An 18,112-nucleotide genomic window follows, 5' to 3' on the forward strand; every position below is an offset into this window, starting at 1 on the left:
TCAACCCACTAAACGAAGCCTTATTGTTTGGATAACTTCACCGAGCACACAAAAGAAGAAGGTATCCTCCAATGCACGAGGTACCATGAAACAATCTATAGTGAGCTTGGTACCTCATGCCCGTCGAGTAAACCTATAAGGCTACAATCAAACACATGCTGAAACAATTCCCTTTAATATGTGACGAATACTTATCAAACGCAGTCAGCAACTGCAACATTGTAAGTAAAACATTTTTGGTTGAAGTTATATTTTCTTATCACATTTATTAGAGATAAGGGAGGGACGTTGGCTGTTCTTTTTACAGGGAATTTATACAGTAAATCAAAAAACGAGAAGCAATTCCCTTGGACTCAAGGTATTGTGTATTGAAGATAATTATTGTAACAGCTACCCTCCAATGTTCGTGAGACGAGATTGAAGAGTGGGACAATGTTGAGGCTTTTGTTTAAAAAGGTAATGTTACCTATGTTTATCTCTTATACGGGTTTTTAATTTTCGACCGTGAAATTGAATAAATTAAAGAAGACAAGAATTAACAAAAGTGTGCTCGACGAACGCACCTCTTGTTGATTTTCATACACTTTTGTTAATTTTTCTCGATTGGTCATTTTTAATTTATTTAATTCGAAGATTGAAAATTAAATGTGTGTGAAAAATAAAAATAAATGTGAATAAGTGATGTATGGTCACCACCTTATTTATCACCGTTAGATTAGTTTGAATTTCGAGATTCATGTAGCGGATAAGCATAAATTTCAAAATTCAAACTCATCTAATAATGATAAATAAAGTGATGAGCATACATCACACTAAATGATGGTAAACAAAAATACACTCGAATAAGAATAGATATTGTAATTGTAATGACATATTCTTTATGAATTAGGGCATTTGGCGGCTAATCTCTCCTACCGACCTTGAGAGAGAGTTCTCCCACTGCTCACACACACACCTCGCGTAAAGCTCAAACTACACACCCCTCGCTCTGCTTCCATCTCTCTCTCTCTCCCTCCCTTTCTCCCTCCTCAACCGCCGAAATCTTTGAGCTTTCTTCGCAAACCCTAAAAAATGTCTGGCGGGTTTTTCAGGGTAAGTTGTATCGGATTTCATCTCAATTACCTAACCCCAGATCTTCTAATTCAGAAACCCCAATTTTACTGACCGATTAATTTGGATTGTGTCTGTTCAGGGTACGTCCGCTGATCAGGACACTAGGTTTTCCAATAAGCAAGCGAAGCTGATGAAATCTCAGAAATTTGCACCTGAATTGGAACATTTGGTTCGTCTCTTTCCCCTAATTTTTTGTTCGAGTCTAATCGAAATTTCAATTCGCATATAAAGTTTGTTAAATTTTAAGAATTGGGTATTGCTCAAGTGTTGACGAAATCGGGTGTGACCTATTGTTGTGGTTAATTGTGCATGAATGATGTGTTGTAGGTCGATATAACGAAGGTCAGTATGGATGTTATGCGCCCGTGGATTGCTAATCGAGTAACGGAGCTTCTCGGATTCGAAGATGAAGTTCTTATCAACTTTATCTATGGTCTTTTGGAAGGAAAGGTAATTTAATACTTTATATGTTTAGTGCTTTGTCCAGGGGGTGAGACTAGCTGATAGGTACTGTTTATCGCTTTTCGTTCGAGTGCACAAGTATGTCTAGTTAATAATGAAGGTGAACTATATATATTCCTGTCATTTCCCTTCACCCAGGTTTCAACTTGTGGTAATTTTAATAATTTATTGTTAAGATTTGTTGGTATGAGAGCCCCGGTTTTGTGCGTTTGTGGTTAAGAGTAATGTTGTTTGAACTGCATCTGTTTTCTACAACTCGCAGGTGGTGAATGGGAAGGAAATTCAAATCTCGCTTACTGGATTTATGGAGAAAAACACTGTGAAGTTTATGAAAGAGCTTTGGACACTGCTTATCAGTGCACAGAACAATGCTAGTGGTGTTCCTCAACAGTTTTTAGATGCCAAACAAGAAGAAGCACGGAAAAAGAAGGTTATTATATTTTCAGTTTCACATTGTGTTCCAAGTCTGTTGAGATGATTCAGCTTTATTTAATGATATCGTGTTATGGATTCTTGCAGGAGGAGGCAGACAAGTTTGCAAGTGACATTCAGAGAAAGAAAGAGAAGGAGAGGATAGATCAACAAGAGATATTGAAGAAGATGGTAATAATATTTCATGCTGGAGATCCATTCTCTAGAGCTCAGTTGTTTTGTTTTAACTTCCGTTTGTGTTTTCATGCATTCAGCTAGCTTCTGCAATTATTTGGGTTCATTCCTTTTCCTCAAACTACTGTAGGAAGAAGGGGCTGACAAGAAAGCAAACAGTGCTGCATTGGAGCCAAGCACAAAGCGTATGTCGCCAAGGGATTCAAATGATCATTATGAGGATGAAAGAGGAGCTGAAAAGAGGATTGGTGTGAAGGCAAGGAGCAAGTAAGAAATTCAGAATTGTTTTACCCATTCACTAGTTCTGTTGTTACATCTGTTGTCTAACTATGCTTTGCACTCATGCATAAAAACTTTTCTCTATATGGAAATTGTTTCTTTTCAGTATTAGTAATCATTTGTCTACTTATGCTTTACTTTCTTGTTCTTTAAATATATGGAATAGTGTAGGCACATATGGTTTGGTTGTCTACATGATTTGATGTGAAAGTTCTATCACTTTTTTTCTTTCGTTAATTTTCCAGTGTAAAATCCACAAAGTCGTTCTAAAGATTATGTGTAATCTCCTGCAGGGTTTCCAGATCTCCAAATTCTGAAAATTCATCTTTGTCTCCTCGGTAATTATCTTGACTATCATTTTCTGTCATTAATCTTAAATACACTGATTGGTTGCAGTAGAGCGAATAAAATTTAGATTTCAGTTCTATTAAACAAAGGTCCACCTTGTAGGTCCATTAGTGGGTCGCATTCTAAGCCAAAAGTTATGCCGAGTATGTTTTGTTATTGAAAAGAATAAACTTGTGATTTATTCTCTTGCTTGAAGGTTTTACTGTTTTGAGTTTCATTTGTTAACTGGAGTTAACATTTTTTGAGATAGTGCCTTTATTAAGAGTTTCTCATGTATCATTGATAATTCGATTTTAGATTTCCTGATTTTTTCGAATCTCACTATATTTATAATTGTTTAGTGAAAGACACCGATCAAGAAGTATTTCCAAGTCACCAAAAGCGTTGAGACGATCCATTTCTTCTGATAGGAGTGATCGCTCTTCACCAAGACGGCCTATTACAACTGTTCGGAGGCATTCGCCAGAGGGATCAACCTCCCCAAGAGGAAGATCACGTTATTCCAGGCAAAGATCTAGATCAAATTCCCAACAAAGATCACCCTCTCCGTATCGGCGTAGAGTACGTTCTCCATATTGGCGTAGACCCTCACCTGTCAGGCGCCGCAGATCACCATCCCCAGTCCGTCGCCGCAGATCACCATCGCCAGTCCGGCGCCGCAGATCACCTTCGCCAGTCCGGCGCCACAGATCACCTTCACCAGTCCGGCGCCGCAGATCACCTTCACCAGTCCGGCGCCGCAGATCACCCTCGCCTATTCGACGTCCCAGATCACCCTCGCCTGTGCGACGTCCCAGATCACCCTCGCCTGTGCGACGTCCCAGATCACCCTCGCCTGTGCGGCGTCGCAGGTCACCCTCTCCTTTGCGACGTCGCAGGTCGCCCTCTCCTTTGCGACGTCGCAGATCTCGCTCACCTGTGCGTCGCAGATCACCCTCACCTGTACGACGGGCGTATCGAAGATCCCCATTGAATACACGGAACAGGTATGTGTCTCCCTTGCAACATAGGTCACCAGTTCGTAGCAGGAGGTCACCAACTCCTCCGCATAGGTCTCCGTCTCCGCATGATCGAAGTTCATCTCCTATTCAGCATGGTTCCCCTTCGCCAATCAGGAGAACATCAAAGCTTCAGAGATCTCCCTCACAATCTCCTCAAGAAAGAACCAGGTTTATATAACTAAGTTTTTTTTGAGAATTCTGTTTGTTTTTTTCCTGTCCCATAGGCTTTCATTTGGTGCATTGAATGTTAGATTTAAGCACATTATTGAAGTTCTGTAGTTGTAGTCATTTTATGAGATTTAAGTTATGGAGAAGCTTTCCTTGTAAGGGCTTCTGTTGCATATTGTCAATAGTTCTTTGCTACCTATTTAGATAATTCTTTATAAGGCATGATGAGAAAAATACCAATCTTATGAATAACAATGTTACAGGTCCCGTGAAAAAATTTCTCCTGTGCCACACCGGTCTAGCTCGTATGGGTCATTGCAGAGGGAATTAAAGAATGGGAATGATTCGCGTAAAAGAGCACCAGATTTGTCGCCATCACCAGTGAGGTCTCGTTTACTCTCAGAATCTCCACCAGGCGTAAGAAGTGATAGTGAAGAAAGGAGGTATTCATCTTGGCTGCATGATTGATTCATATGATCTTACGACGTTAGTCTTTGATTAATTTGTTAGCTTTGTACTTACTATTTCATGTTGCATCAGAAGAAGATTATCTAGCCCAGATGAGATTCCAGTGAGACAACCAAGGGAGCAAATGACTCATGATGTTAGCTCAAGTCCTCCAAGGAAACCAAGAGAACAACAACTTCATCGTGGAAGTCCAGACATAAGTGAAGAGTAAGAAATGAACTATACTAGGTTACATTTGAATTCGAAAATTTATCAAAATATTGTTGATATTCTTTTTTATCATTTATCATAGTATTATTTGTCCAAAATAAATAAATTGTCATAGTGTTAGAAGATTTTCATTCTTTCAATTTATCTTTAGTAATTTTGGATTTTTGGTGCGGTATCAGTAAGCTGATAGCCTCTCCTGCTAAGGTTCGTAACAAGGAAGAGTACTCTCGAAACCGTCTGGATAACAAGGACTTCAGAAACAAGGAGCACGAGATGAAGAGGTAAATATGCCTGTGACACATTTTATCATGCATTCATGATTACTTGGATGCACTTAGTTTGTAGGTCTGACATTGTTACACTCCTGACAGTGGCAAATCTTCTGGGAGGGTGGTTCCTGAAAGTCCTGATCAACAACAGGCTCCAACCATATATAAGGACTCTCTACGTGGTGAGATGCAAAATCCCGATGAGGGTAGAAAGTCTGATGAAAAGAACCATTCTCATTCAAAAAATTCCAAGGACAGTGATCGGCATTGCAAATCTGGATCTGTGCACTCATCCATTGAAAAGGTTGATCATAGTAATCGAAGTGGTATTGTTGATTCTGGTTCCGAGGAAAGTGAAAAATGCAGAGGTGCGGAAAAGGGAAAACGAAAGAATAAGAGATCAGAGAGGCAAGAAGTTACTTCAGATGATGATTACAGCAATGATTCTGAAATAGATGAGAGGAAGAATGCTAAAAGGAGAAGGAAAGAGGAAAAGAGATCAAGGAAGGAGAAGAAGCGCCGAAGACGCGAGGAGCGACGTCGCAGAAAAGAAGAACGTCGTGCAGAGAAGATGAAAGGGAAGAATTACAGTGATGCTTCTGCTTCAGATGGTGAACATGTAGGCAGGAGGAAGCTTCATTCAAGTGACAATGAAGAGAAGGAGGATGTTCAGAAGAAACTTGAGATTGAGTTACGCAAGAAGGCTCTTGAATCACTTAAAGCAAAAAAGGGCATTAGTCACTAAATTTGTTTCTGTGTTTGGACACTATGGTGTTTAATCTTTTCAATCCTATAAAGCAATAACATTTCAGATTTGTTAGGATTATAATTTGTATGAATGCAAGTACTTCTATGTTTTTGGTTACTGTTTAATGTAATCTGTGTTTACTGCTGGCAGCTTAAATGGATAAATGAGGATTTCCTGAGCTATTCTCTTGAGTTCAACTTTATGCAGACCTTGCTGCTAGATTTTCTGGTAATGGTTGTCCTTTGTGAATTGTGAATATGATTTGTTGTTCTATAGGATGTCCTCATAATGTGGATGTGGAGCTCTTACATTGCCTTTACATTGGTTTTTGTCTGATTTTGATTTTGAATTGAGTTTTAGATCTAGTTTTTCTAGTTGTTGAACACTTCATTATATTTTTGTATTCGGGTATTGTTAGCTTATTTTATGTGCAAGGTTGGTTACAATTTTGGGTATGGTTTGCATGATTGGTTGGCATTATTTGTTTCTTACGACGTAAAGAATCTGAAGGTCTTGTTTGTTTCAATGATGAGAATTTACTAAAATTAGATTTCTGGTTAATTGGTAGATGAAATTTATGTCAACTAGGTGTGAACTACTTGAGCAGATCATGTGCAGATTCACATTTTGACCATTGATTCAGGTACTTTTCTATGCCTTTACGGGCCCTTTTAGAGGAACAACTCAGTGTCTTTAGGGAATCCTTTTTCTCCTCATTCAATCTAATAATCTCTCTCTCTCTCTCTCTCTCTCTCTCTCTCTTCCCCTCCTAGTTAGTATATTGTTGCTACTTTCTCACTGCATTTGTGTTTACATTTTAAGGTTGGCAGCTTGAGAGTGGACTTATTTTTTCTAAAATTCTCCATGGTGCTATGGTCTTGGATTTGTCCGGTCCTGATGTTGATACCGGCTATAAGGTTGATTTGGATGGTAATGGTTAATACTGTATGAGGAGTTGTTAATGTCACTTCTTGAATTCTCTTATGTGAAGCATTTAATTCTGTTAGGATAATTTGTGGCTTGGATTATACTTTTCTGTCATCTGGCAGTTCTGTATTGTGATTTTAATCGTTCATTTAGACATATGGTATGTGAATCTTTGGCTGCAGTTTTGACTCTTTTTTCCTTTCAATAGTCGGTTATAAGTATTTTCTGCATCTTCGCATGGATTTCTATTCATTTTCAGAATTACAGTGACAATTATTTTTGATGTATTACTGCCTTTTGCGAAAGGATTCTTTTGCGGTATTATGATTAACTTTGACATTGATAGATGGTTTCCGTTGCTAATGCAAGTAGTTTGTTACTGTGAATGCTAGCATTTGAATAGCAAATGATTGTGTGAGTTTTGTTGGAGATGTGAAGCATGGAGTTGTATTCGTAACGTGTTGTCTGACTTTGCACTAGTAGATGAAGCTTATGGTTACGACTTGGATGCTGATACCAACGGTCATCGAAGGGGAAGGATGAGAGCTTATCTGTTTTGTTGTGAAGATCTCGATGAGCATACTAGTGTGCTAGTATATTTTGCTTGCCAGGTTGTGTTTATGTTTTAGGTGGGCTTAGACTGAAAATTTGTTTTCGAGTTCGTCGGAGTTGATATTTTTCTTCTGGGAAGTCCCTTTTTCATTTCCCACCCTCACCCATCTGTCCTTCATCTTTCGCAGATAGTCCCCAGCGAAACTCCCATCCAATAGGTTGTAACATCCCTAGTAAATTTGCAGTTCCGATCTTTTTTATTTTTTCTGTTGATTTTATAGCGAGCGATGGTCGACTGAAATCATCTGTTTGAATACGAATGTTGTCGATTTGAATCTGTTTGTAGTTGTTATGGCATGGCTTGGTTATTGTTGTGCAGGTTTGAAAGCCCAGTATAGGTTGTGCATTCTGCAATGCCAATCTGTCTTATTAGCTTGAATTCCATGTTACATCCAATGACTTCAAAAGAATTGAAAGAGGAGCTGTATGAGGTGAAAATCTCATGTATGGTTCTGTAGATTGGCAGTAAGGGTGACTTATCTGTCGACTTTTCCACTATCACCCCAAAAAACCAAACTCTGCCTTACGTAAAGTTGCTAGAGTACGCTTCGCGATGCCAATCTGTCTTATTAGCTTGAATTCCATGTTACACTTTATGGAATTTACCTTGGCTGCGTGCCCTTACAAGGCTTGCCGTTGAATGTCGCTTCTCGGTTGTTTTGCCATTTAGTCCTGGGTTTAGAGGAAGCCCCGGATGAGATTCTGCTCGGTAACCGGAAAAATACACCCGCGTGTCTGCATCTCTCCGCATCTCTACTCATGTGATCCACACCCGGCGAAGTAAGATTTTCGCCTTCTCACCGGGGTGTCGTTATTAAAGTTACCAAGATTGTCTTGCTCACTCTTTTTGGTGCTTCAACGAAACTGAAAATAATTGACATTGGGTATTTGTGACCATATTACGCATCCGTGGGCCATGCCTATCTTATTATGCCTACGGTATGTAGAAATATCATGGCTCTATGTCACTTTCTGGTGGTTCAATCTGCCATTAGAATTCTTGGTGTCCAATTTTTCTCTGGTAGATAGAGCGTGCCATGTGGCGCCGTTTCATTCGCCTGCACCCATACCCTCCCATCCAAATTCCAGATAATATTCGTGCCAAGGGGGCAATTCAATTGCCACATGCTCGTGGTGTGCTGCAAAAAATCTGAATTGTGAGGGAAAAGAAGCCACACTTTGCATCAATGGCTGCAACTCTCACTTCCAATTCGTTTCTTCTAACCTCCACGCCCAACTCGAGAGCAACAACCCGTAAGAACCCAAGGCTCTCAGTCTTCGCCAAGAGGGGAGGACCCTTGTCTGCATTTCGGTTTGGCAAGTCCGGGGACAATGGTTCAGTGTCGGACGAAGGCCAAGCTGAGGACTCCAACAATTCCAGCTCTTTCCGGTTTGATTTCCGAAAATTTCCCGATGTAAAGGCTTTGATCCCTGTCGTGAATCGGCCTTCTTTAGGTCTGTCCTTTGGGAACCAAAGAGCCAAGGACCCCGGAACAGTGTTCGTTGCTGGCGCAACCGGGCAGGCAGGGGTTCGGATAACGCAAGCCCTTCTGCGCGAAGGTTTTAACGTGCGGGCTGGTGTGCCTGAGCTTGGTGCTGCTCAGGAGTTGGCTCGAGTTGCTTCTAAATACAAGGTTAGCTCTCAAACCAATTTTATGCAATGTGATTCTGTGAATCAAAACAATTTCCGCTTCGACTATGGAACTGATGTAACTTTGTGTAAAAATAACTACGATGTCTTTTTTCGACGGGAATTATAATTTATAATGCTGTCCTAAACAATGAAACCAACATCTAGTGTCGATAGCTTTAGTGGTAGAACACTTATCCTTCGTTATGCAAGCATTTTGTATACTAGGTCTAGGATTTTAGCTCCTACTTCTATTGAACACTGTAGATCATATCAAATGAAGAATCAAAACGCCTCAACGCGGTCGAATCCGTCTTCCAAGATGCTGAATCCATTGCCAAAGCCATTGGAAACGCCGGCAAAGCCGTTGTCACCATTGGCCCTGCCGAGAATGGTCCAACGACGGAAGTCACCCCATTCGACGCCTTGCAAGTGGTCCAAGCTGCCCAACTGGCCGGCGTTGGGCACGTGGCGATAATCTATGATGGGAACTCAGTGGGAACGTCAACGTACAATGTAATAGATGGCATATCCTTATTCTTCAACAACCTCTTCTCACGATCACAGCCGTTGTCAGTCTCCGAGTTTTTGCAAAAAGTCATCGAAATGGACGTTAGCTACACGTTTATAAAGACAAGTTTGACGGAAGATTTTTCGCCGGAGAGCTCTTATAACATTGTTGTGTCAGCTGAAGGAAGCAGAGCTGCAAACGACTACAAAGTAATGTAATGTATGCAATATAAGTGTAATGCTTTCTTTTTATTTTATTTTCGTTTTTATTTTTTGACATTAAAATTTCGTAGTTTGTCCTGATAATATTGAACATTACTCAAGTAGGTAGCCAAGTCTCAGATTGCAGCTCTGGTGGCAGATGTTTTCTCGAACACTTCTGTGGCGGAAAATACGGTACACAAAACTGATCACATTGCAGATCACATCTTTTGTCAAGATGAAACCCAATTGGGCTCTATCTATCTTAGTGGGTTTGACCGTTGTGATAAACGTGATCGATCAAACATTACTCTCTTTTTTTTCTTCCCTTAAATGTGTATATTATACATTGATATGTTACTGATGTATTGTATTTTTCTTGCTGGCTTCTCTGTTGATTTAAAATGTTTATTTTTTATGCTTGGCAAGGTTGTGGAAGTATATACCGATCCATCCGCACCCTTGAGGCCTGTAGATCAGCTTTTCAGGTAGAACCCTAATCATATTTTCTTATTAAAAAAACGCATTATTTTTTGTGGAAACTTTTTCTAACTATTGTGCATGTTTTATTGGCTTTAGTACCATCCCTAAGGATGAAAGAAGGAAAGCTTATGCAGTAATGGTTGCGAAGGCCAAGGCGGAAGAAGAGGCAATAATAGCTGCTGAGAGAGCCCGCGAAGCAGCTGAGGCGACGAAGAAACTTGAAGAAGAGGTAAAAAAGCTGACCGAGCAAGAAGCTCGCTCCACGAATTTAGCTGAAGACGCTCAAGTGAAGGCTGAGGCTGCAGGGGCCTCAATAGATAGCCTTTTGAACAAGGCAAAAAATATTGGCATGGGGATGTCGTGGAAAAAGTTTAGCACACAAGTTGCGGACACAGTTCAAAACTCAGAGACGCCAAAAGTGCAGATTGCGACCGTCAGAGGACAGGCAAAGGCTCGGACTTTATCTCCTCAGAAAGCGGTTTCCAAGCCAGTTCCAACTCCCAAACCAGCTTCTTTGAAGCCTAAGGAGCAGCCAAAGCCTGAAGCTAAACAAACAGATGCGAAGAAAGAAGTGAGGAAGGTGTTCGGGGGCTTGTTTACGCAGGAAACTGTGTACGTTGACGACGAGTGAGACGATTAATTACTTGCCAAGTACCATGTATAGTCTTTTCAGACTACTTTGGTGAAGAATGTGCAGTAGTTTGTTTTGTTATTGAAATTTGAAGGATGGTTAAGTTTACATATCAGTTCTAGCAAATAATGTGTACTCGTTAAAGTATTTTTCTCAATGAATAATGAATTAATCTCTTTCGAGTTCTTAAACCTTCAAACCTTAATTAAGTGAACTTCGCAAAAACACCGTATGAAAAACTAATTGCAGAAACTGGTGACCTAAGTTATACTAAACTTAAAACAAATGCGGTCCGCTTAAAACACAATTGAATTGAAACACTAATAAAATGATTCAAAACACCTATCATATGATTCCGGATCAAGTTCAAAACTTGGAATACATGTGGTGACGTATATTAACAACATATTTTGTGTGTAGTCTAATATCTTAGTGGATAGGATGTTGGGTTTGTAGAATTATCAGAGAGACGGGCCGAAGACCCACTTCCAACAATACCGATATTATCCCCAACTCGATAATTACCACTTGTACAATTCATCAGGTGTGAAATTTTATCACAAAAGACATCGATATTAATTGGAGTGGGATGAGGATATTTAAACTCTTCTTTTATCGTAAATATGGTCGATGTGGGATATTTCAACACGCCCTCTCATGTGGGACCGAATTAGTGGATCACACGTGGGACCCAATTAGTGGGTCACACGTGGGAGATCCATACATTGATAACCACGTGGAGCCAAGGGGACTCACCCTACATGTGGGGCCAAGGGCACCTACCCATCACGTGGCAGTACGTGCTCGCTTTCTGGCTCTGGTATAATGTAGAATTATTAGATAGACGAGCAGAAGGCCCACTTTCAGCAACACTGATATTGTCTCCAACTTGATATTACCATCTGCACAATCCGTCAAGTGTAGAGTATTAGTTAGAGTGAGGTTTAGGATATTTAAACTCTTCTGTTCTCAGAGATACGATCGATGTAGGATATTTCAACAGGGTTTCCACCCATGCGCTTTAGGTTCGAGACTCATCCCTCCCCTAAATTATTGTAATAGTTTCGAACCCTTCTCTTCCCATAATAATAATAAATTTTGTTTAAAAAAAAAGGTGCCACTAAACTTAAGGAAAATGTTTCATTAGTCAAATATCCCATAAATATTATGTTATATAGTTGTCTCTTCCATATCAATATATTTTATAATGCAAGTCACTATCGAAAATGTGCTTGTTTTATATGGGGTCTACATCTCCATCTACTTAACTTCCTATGATTAATCTGTACTTGTACCACTGTCTTCTCCAAACAAGAAATAGTAGCTCGCTATTACAAACCCTTTAGCCGGAAAATCGGCTATATTTTCATCTGTAAAATATATTTTCTTTTAGCGATAAAGATTATTGTGTTACGAAAGACATTAATTTAGTAAACGATACTTAATTGCCATAGTTGTAAAATTTTAGCAAATTATTGTTTGCTAAGTTTTGTGTCTTTAAGTTGGTTGACACGCATACGCAAAAACATGCAAATTTATGAAAATATTTACATATTGTTCGTCTAAGTACCATATTAATCTTAATTTACTCATAAGCAATAAGCAGAGTCCAACTATTTATCCCAACTTTTGAATATCAACTTATCTCCGACACTATATTTTCTATGAATAGATAAGATTCGGAGCGAACTCAGTCAAAAACAAATTAAATAAACTGAAAAAGTTCATACTTCGTTGAAACCCTAACCCCATAAATTAGGTTCAGAGCACTCAGTCACATTAGTTGTGAATAAAAAGTTATACGTCGGTGCCTCTTGTACTACTCGTTAAGAAAATAAACCGAACTCATTGCTCCTCAAACTTGAAAAAATATTCAAGTCAGGATCAGTTGAAGTTAATAGGTTAGCTCGAGCCTCCAGGGCTCCATATAGTTTGTGTTTTTACTACAAATTCGTAGAGATATCAACAAAAAAGTGACCTCACAACAAATTACTATAGTTTGCTTGTCAAGGGGGTTATGACATTCAGCTAACTTCATCTCTCTAAAATTTGGTTCCTTCTTCCAAGAACTATTAGGAGACAAACGGAGACTGTTAAATGGCTTAGACATATTTTTACTGTTGTTGTTTTTTTGTACTTCTTACTCTTCCATATTTTATATTTGTCTATTCATCAGCCATATATTATTTCATCATCTGATTCTAACTCTAACATATAATAGGATGCCCTTTGCTTTGATAACTTAAAGTCAAATATGACGCTGATGAACTTTTGTTTTTTTCTCTTGTTCTACTTGTTCTTGAATTATATACACTATATATGTGCTATATGTATACGTGTTATATAAACTGTGTACTCTTCTCTATTAGCCACGAGCACAAAAGTTTAGGAGAAAGATTTACATGAAACGGTTTTTCTATCACAACATCATGATTTAATAATACACTACTACATATAAGTTTCTCTCATGACATTGCATTATTAAATTGGAACAATAATATATAGCATAGTTTAATAGTGCTTGCAACAATTAAAAAGAAAATATATATATACATATATATATATATAGCATATATACTGTCACATCTCGACTCGGGTGGGAGCACTTTCCGGGCCTGACTCCATCGTAGCACGATATTATCCGCTTTGGGCCCCCAGCACACCCTCACGGTTTTGTTTCTGGAAACTCACACGAGAACTTCCCAATGGGTCATCCCTCATGGGATTGATCTCGCGCGCTACTCGCTTAACTTCAAAGTTTCGATAGAACCCGAAGCCAGCGAGCTCCCAAAATGCCTCGTGCTTGGTAGAGATGGAAATATACATATAAGGATCACTCCCCTGAGTTATGTGGGATGTCACAATCCACCCCCCTTAGGGGCCCGACGTCCTCGTCGGCACACCATGGCCAGGGTTAGGCTCTAATACCAAATTGTCACATCCCGACCCGGGTGGGACCATTTCCTGGGCCCGACTCCACCGTAGCACGATATTGTCCGCTTTGGGCCCCTAGCACACCCTCACGGTTTTGTTTCTGGGAACTCACACGAGAACTTCCCAGTGGGTCACCCATCATGGGATTGCTGTCGCGCGCTACTTGCTTAACTTCGGAGTTCCGATAAAACCTGAAGCCAGTGAGCTCCCAAAAGGCCTCGTGCTAGGTAGAGATGGGAATATACATATAAGGATCACTCCCCTGGGTGATGTGGGATGTCACATATACACACTATACGACGGTAGGTATGGGGGAAAATTAAGTATGGACTATCAAAATAGATGCAGGATAAAGTACTCGACTATTGACTATGAATATCATGGCAAGTATATAAAGTGAGGGCGCGGAGTGTTGTCCCGCATGAGAAAGTTAAGGGCCATTATATGCGTTTTTATTATGGGTTAATTTTAGGGTGAAACATCAACTTTCTTTATAAGATTAGAGAGCATGTGTTTATGCACATTTGAAGGCCATGGTCCGCATGTACTCATTTAGTTAAAATTGCTCACTTATTAGGATCAATAATTTTGTCATAAGTGAAGAGGCATGTAAAGATGTTAAGTGTTGTCCACCGTTGAAAAGTTATTAAAGAACTTTGCATATGTCCTTGTAAGGAGTTTGATTACTTTCCTATTGTGGATTAGCTATAAAAATATGTTAAAACTAACTTATTCTGGATTTATGGTGGAATCTCAGCCTATGTCACATGTCACTTTTGCTTGGATTCGTTCTTGATACTTTCCTAATTATCTCTCCATGAAAACATAGGATATAAATTGTTACAAATTCTTCAATACAAAATAGAACTTTTTCCACCAAAGACACTAATAAAACGTGTTTACAGCATGCTTAGTACTTTTCTAGATTTGTAAAAAGCTTATGTGAGCATATTTCCTGATACTATGATGACCAATATCAAGAATTCATTTATCAGACAACCAGATGCTGGCTTTTCATGCTCTTCTTATCCCAATTCTTACCTGCTCTTCTTACATATTACATGGAGTTATTAGATCCTTTGAATTGTGAGATTTGTGCAGAAGTATACACTCCATTTAGTGAGTTAGCAAAAGAAATTGTACAATAATTATTGATATTGATTGAAATTTTCCTTTTAACAAATGCTAACCAAAATAGAGGAAGAAAAATTAAAGAAACACAATGTATGACAAGCCAGTTCAATGTACTACGTAAAGACATTGAAATTAAACTCCTTTTACAATGCAGATTATCTAACTTGATAATAAACTCCTACGAATATTCGTAGTAGTAAGTTAATTGAGTACTATGGGTTGAGATACTTTAATTGAGTACTATGTATGCTTAGTAATGAATAATTATATCGATTCCTATCAATAATAGAGTTTATTTTTATTTTTTATATTTTTTTAGGGCATGATACATCAATAAACGAGTTAAATCAGATATACTAACCACTGGAGATGTTTTCGAAACAACGTTAAAAAAAAAAATAGAAAAAAAAAAGAAGAAGAAGAAAACAGAGTTGGGAATCCCTAGTAAAAGTTAAAATCAAAATAACAAGGGTTATTATACAAAATGGTCCTTGAGATTTACATGATCAATAGAAATGGTCCCTGAGATTGAAAATCAATAGAAATCGTCCTTGAGATTGTCCACCATTCATGATTTTGGTCCTTCCGTTAAAAATGATTTTGGACAATTTTCAAAGCTTTGTAACTCAATCGTTTCTTAACCATATTCGACCGATAATATATCAAAATGAAGATAGGAAAGTGTAGAATAAGATTATACCTATTTGGAAGCCCAATGATTGCCGGAGATGGCCGGAAAATAGCCTGAAAGGTGATTGGTCTGCGGGAAAACTAGAAAACTCGCTTGAAACTGGGTAAACATTAAATGTTCATAACTTCTTCAATACTCAACCAAATCGAGTGATTCAAAAATGATAATAATACTTCTTGATGAGACAAAGAGAAATGGTAGCTTTTTCGAAGGCTAACTTGCCGTGCTTTGGTCGGATAAAGGCTCGAAAGTAGCTAACCATTTTCGAGTTAGCCACTTTTGAGTAGTTTTCCGGAAAAACCACAGTGATTTAGCAGTAAAGAAAGATACCATTCTCTTAGTCTCGTCGAGAAGTATGATTTTCATTTTTGAATCACTCGATTTCGTTGAGTATTGAAGAAGTTATGAATGTTTATTAAAGTTTACTAAGTTTCCGGCGAGTTTTCTAGTTTTCCCGCATACCAGTCACCTTTCAGGCTATTTTACGGCCATCTCCGGCAATCATTGGGCTTCCAAATAGATATAATCTCGTTCTACACTTTCTTATCTTCATTTTGATAAATTATGGGTCTAATTTGGTTAAGAATCGATTGAGTTACGAAGCTTTGAAAATTGCCCAAAGAGTTTTTAACTGAAGGACCAAAATCATGGATGGTGGACAATCTCAGGGACCATTTTTGTTGATCATGCAAATCTTAGGAACCATTTTGTATAATAACCCAAATAACAATACCAATTCAAAGAGCAATAGTAATCAATTGCAGATAGTAAGTCCTTTGTAATCCTACTATAAGAACATATTCATGCTAATTTGTTGAAATATTGGGGTTCATAGTCAACTACCCTTGTAATTATTTTTGTGATCTTTCTTATTCTAGATACAATGTAGATGTACATTAGGCGTGAACAGATTGAATGGATCCCAAATATGGCTTCATCATAAGATCTATATAATGAATCCAAAGTGTATATGTACCTATACTGCTCTTCCAGTAAAATATAACGAAATCTTATTCAAACACTATTTTTCAAGTTAATGGACACACACGTACGAATTACTAATATGCTTGCCAATTAAAATGATTAATCGTAAAAAATTAACATCTCAAAAATCTCAAAATGTATATAATTACACACACATGTAGAGAGAGAGAGAGAGAGAGAGAGAGAGAGAGAGAGAGAGAGAGAGAGAAGGGTGTTTAGACATAAGATGCTGAGTATTTTAATTACACCATATATATTGACAACATTATTTGCACAATGTCTGTAGTATTTGATATGTATGGGCCAAGAAAAAGAAAATCGGAAAAACTTACGGCAGACTAATCAAATTAATTAGTCCATGCATTAGATACTAATATCGGCTACATTACTAAGCATATGACTCTAATTTTTTCATCATCCAAAGCACCAACTCGGTCTTTCTCTTAATATGCTTCCTTTTGCTTAATTTGAAGATCATGGAATTAACTCTTCCTATATCTCCTCCCCTCCTGTACAAAAAACAAGAATTAATGGGACAGCGAGTAGCTTGTGGAAGTACGAATTGGCAAGTCATGACATTGAGATGTGGCAATCATAAGCGCGCATAACCCTTGGCTATATGTACGTGGCTAGGATTATGTCAATTGTCTTCAGCAACATCGGACATTTGAAAACCCTAAATTCTACACAACAAAGGCATACAGCTTTTTCTTTTTTCCTTGCATACTGATTCAAGGTATTTATAAACACGGTCTATCAATCACTAAAAGGGAGTTTTATAATTCTCTTCACCGAATGACTAGTTTCAGTTCCTGGATCGATCCTTAAGGCTAAATAATGTATATAATTCCGTCAAGGTGCATGCGCTTTGAAACTCAGAAATATATAAAATCTGGAAAATTTTAAGATTTTCTTTATCTTGAAGATTTGAACAGTCAAATTGAACCTTTCCCAACCAAAGGTTAATTATGTACGAATTCAAATGTGAAATTCTATACACAATACCCATAAATTATGAATCAACAACATAAATTAATAAATGAGTTAAAATGTATAAACATGAAAGAGATTAACTATACCGGGATTGAAATAGAGTAAATTCAGATTCATCAAAAGAACTTTCTTGTAGTATTTTCCGTTGATGACGATGAATTTTGAGGCTCAGGTCCTAGTCTAAGCTCAAGGTCTAACTCCGAACCCGATAATTGCAAACTCTTTTCACTTTGATCCCCATGAACTTGTGGTATACCTGGATTTTGAGGATGTTTGTTATGTGATGGTGTTTGAGAAAATAGTGGGAGTTGTTGGATGGTTGTGTCACTTTCTTCATAGAGAAACCAAGGCCATGGTGCCCTTGTTGTGCTTCTATCAATGTCATGACCAATAGGCTTATCGTGTTGCAAAGAATTGATGGTAGGGAGTATTGGGGAGTACGAGGAAGGCATCTTTGGGATGTCCAGAAGTTTTTGTTGTTGTTGGTGTTCAGTTTCAACAGTATTAGATGAGGAGACTTGCTTGAGCTTGGCTTTGTCTTTTCGGTGAATGTTCATGTGCCCTCCTAAAGCTTGTGCATTAGAAAACCCTCTTTTACAAAAATTGCATTCATACGACTTTGCTGCTTGTTTGCTTGCACCTTCTTGTTGTTGATCATCCGATGTCATCACCTGGTCTGAATTTTCTTGATTTGCCTGATTAGACTCCAT

The 18,112-nt window shown here is 38.4% G+C and overlaps 3 protein-coding genes across 4 annotated transcripts; 2 read left to right on the plus strand and 1 right to left on the minus strand.

The window, feature by feature from the left end:
- The first annotated feature begins 899 nt into the window (after positions 1-899).
- LOC137741469 (uncharacterized) lies at positions 900-5,850 on the plus strand. Of its 2 annotated transcripts, none has more exons than XM_068481174.1 (12): positions 900-1,092; positions 1,193-1,282; positions 1,441-1,563; positions 1,838-2,005; positions 2,095-2,178; positions 2,312-2,448; positions 2,754-2,798; positions 3,150-3,977; positions 4,241-4,420; positions 4,518-4,652; positions 4,835-4,936; positions 5,027-5,850. In XM_068481174.1, exons 1-12 carry the CDS (start codon positions 1,072-1,074, stop codon positions 5,667-5,669), a joined length of 2,556 nt encoding a protein of 851 aa, XP_068337275.1. In that variant the 5' UTR covers positions 900-1,071; the 3' UTR covers positions 5,670-5,850. The 2 variants fall into 2 exon arrangements, with proteins under 2 accessions (XP_068337275.1, XP_068337276.1); XM_068481175.1 differs by having other exon boundaries at positions 4,521-4,652.
- Positions 5,851-8,312: 2,462 nt separating this feature from the next.
- Positions 8,313-10,842, plus strand: LOC137741470 (protein PLASTID TRANSCRIPTIONALLY ACTIVE 16, chloroplastic). The gene is made up of 5 exons (XM_068481176.1): positions 8,313-8,845; positions 9,109-9,561; positions 9,679-9,747; positions 9,982-10,040; positions 10,132-10,842. The coding sequence occupies exons 1-5, from the start codon at positions 8,399-8,401 to the stop codon at positions 10,664-10,666; spliced, it is 1,563 nt and encodes a 520-aa protein (XP_068337277.1). The 5' UTR covers positions 8,313-8,398; the 3' UTR covers positions 10,667-10,842.
- Positions 10,843-17,518: 6,676 nt separating this feature from the next.
- On the minus strand, positions 17,519-18,112 carry LOC137741654 (transcriptional regulator TAC1-like). The gene has a single exon (XM_068481348.1). The coding sequence runs from the start codon at positions 18,110-18,112 to the stop codon at positions 17,519-17,521; it is 594 nt and encodes a 197-aa protein (XP_068337449.1).

The sequence above is a fragment of the Pyrus communis genome, chromosome 8 (genome assembly GCF_963583255.1).
Source record: "Pyrus communis chromosome 8, drPyrComm1.1, whole genome shotgun sequence".
Classification (NCBI taxonomy): Eukaryota; Viridiplantae; Streptophyta; class Magnoliopsida; order Rosales; family Rosaceae; genus Pyrus; species Pyrus communis.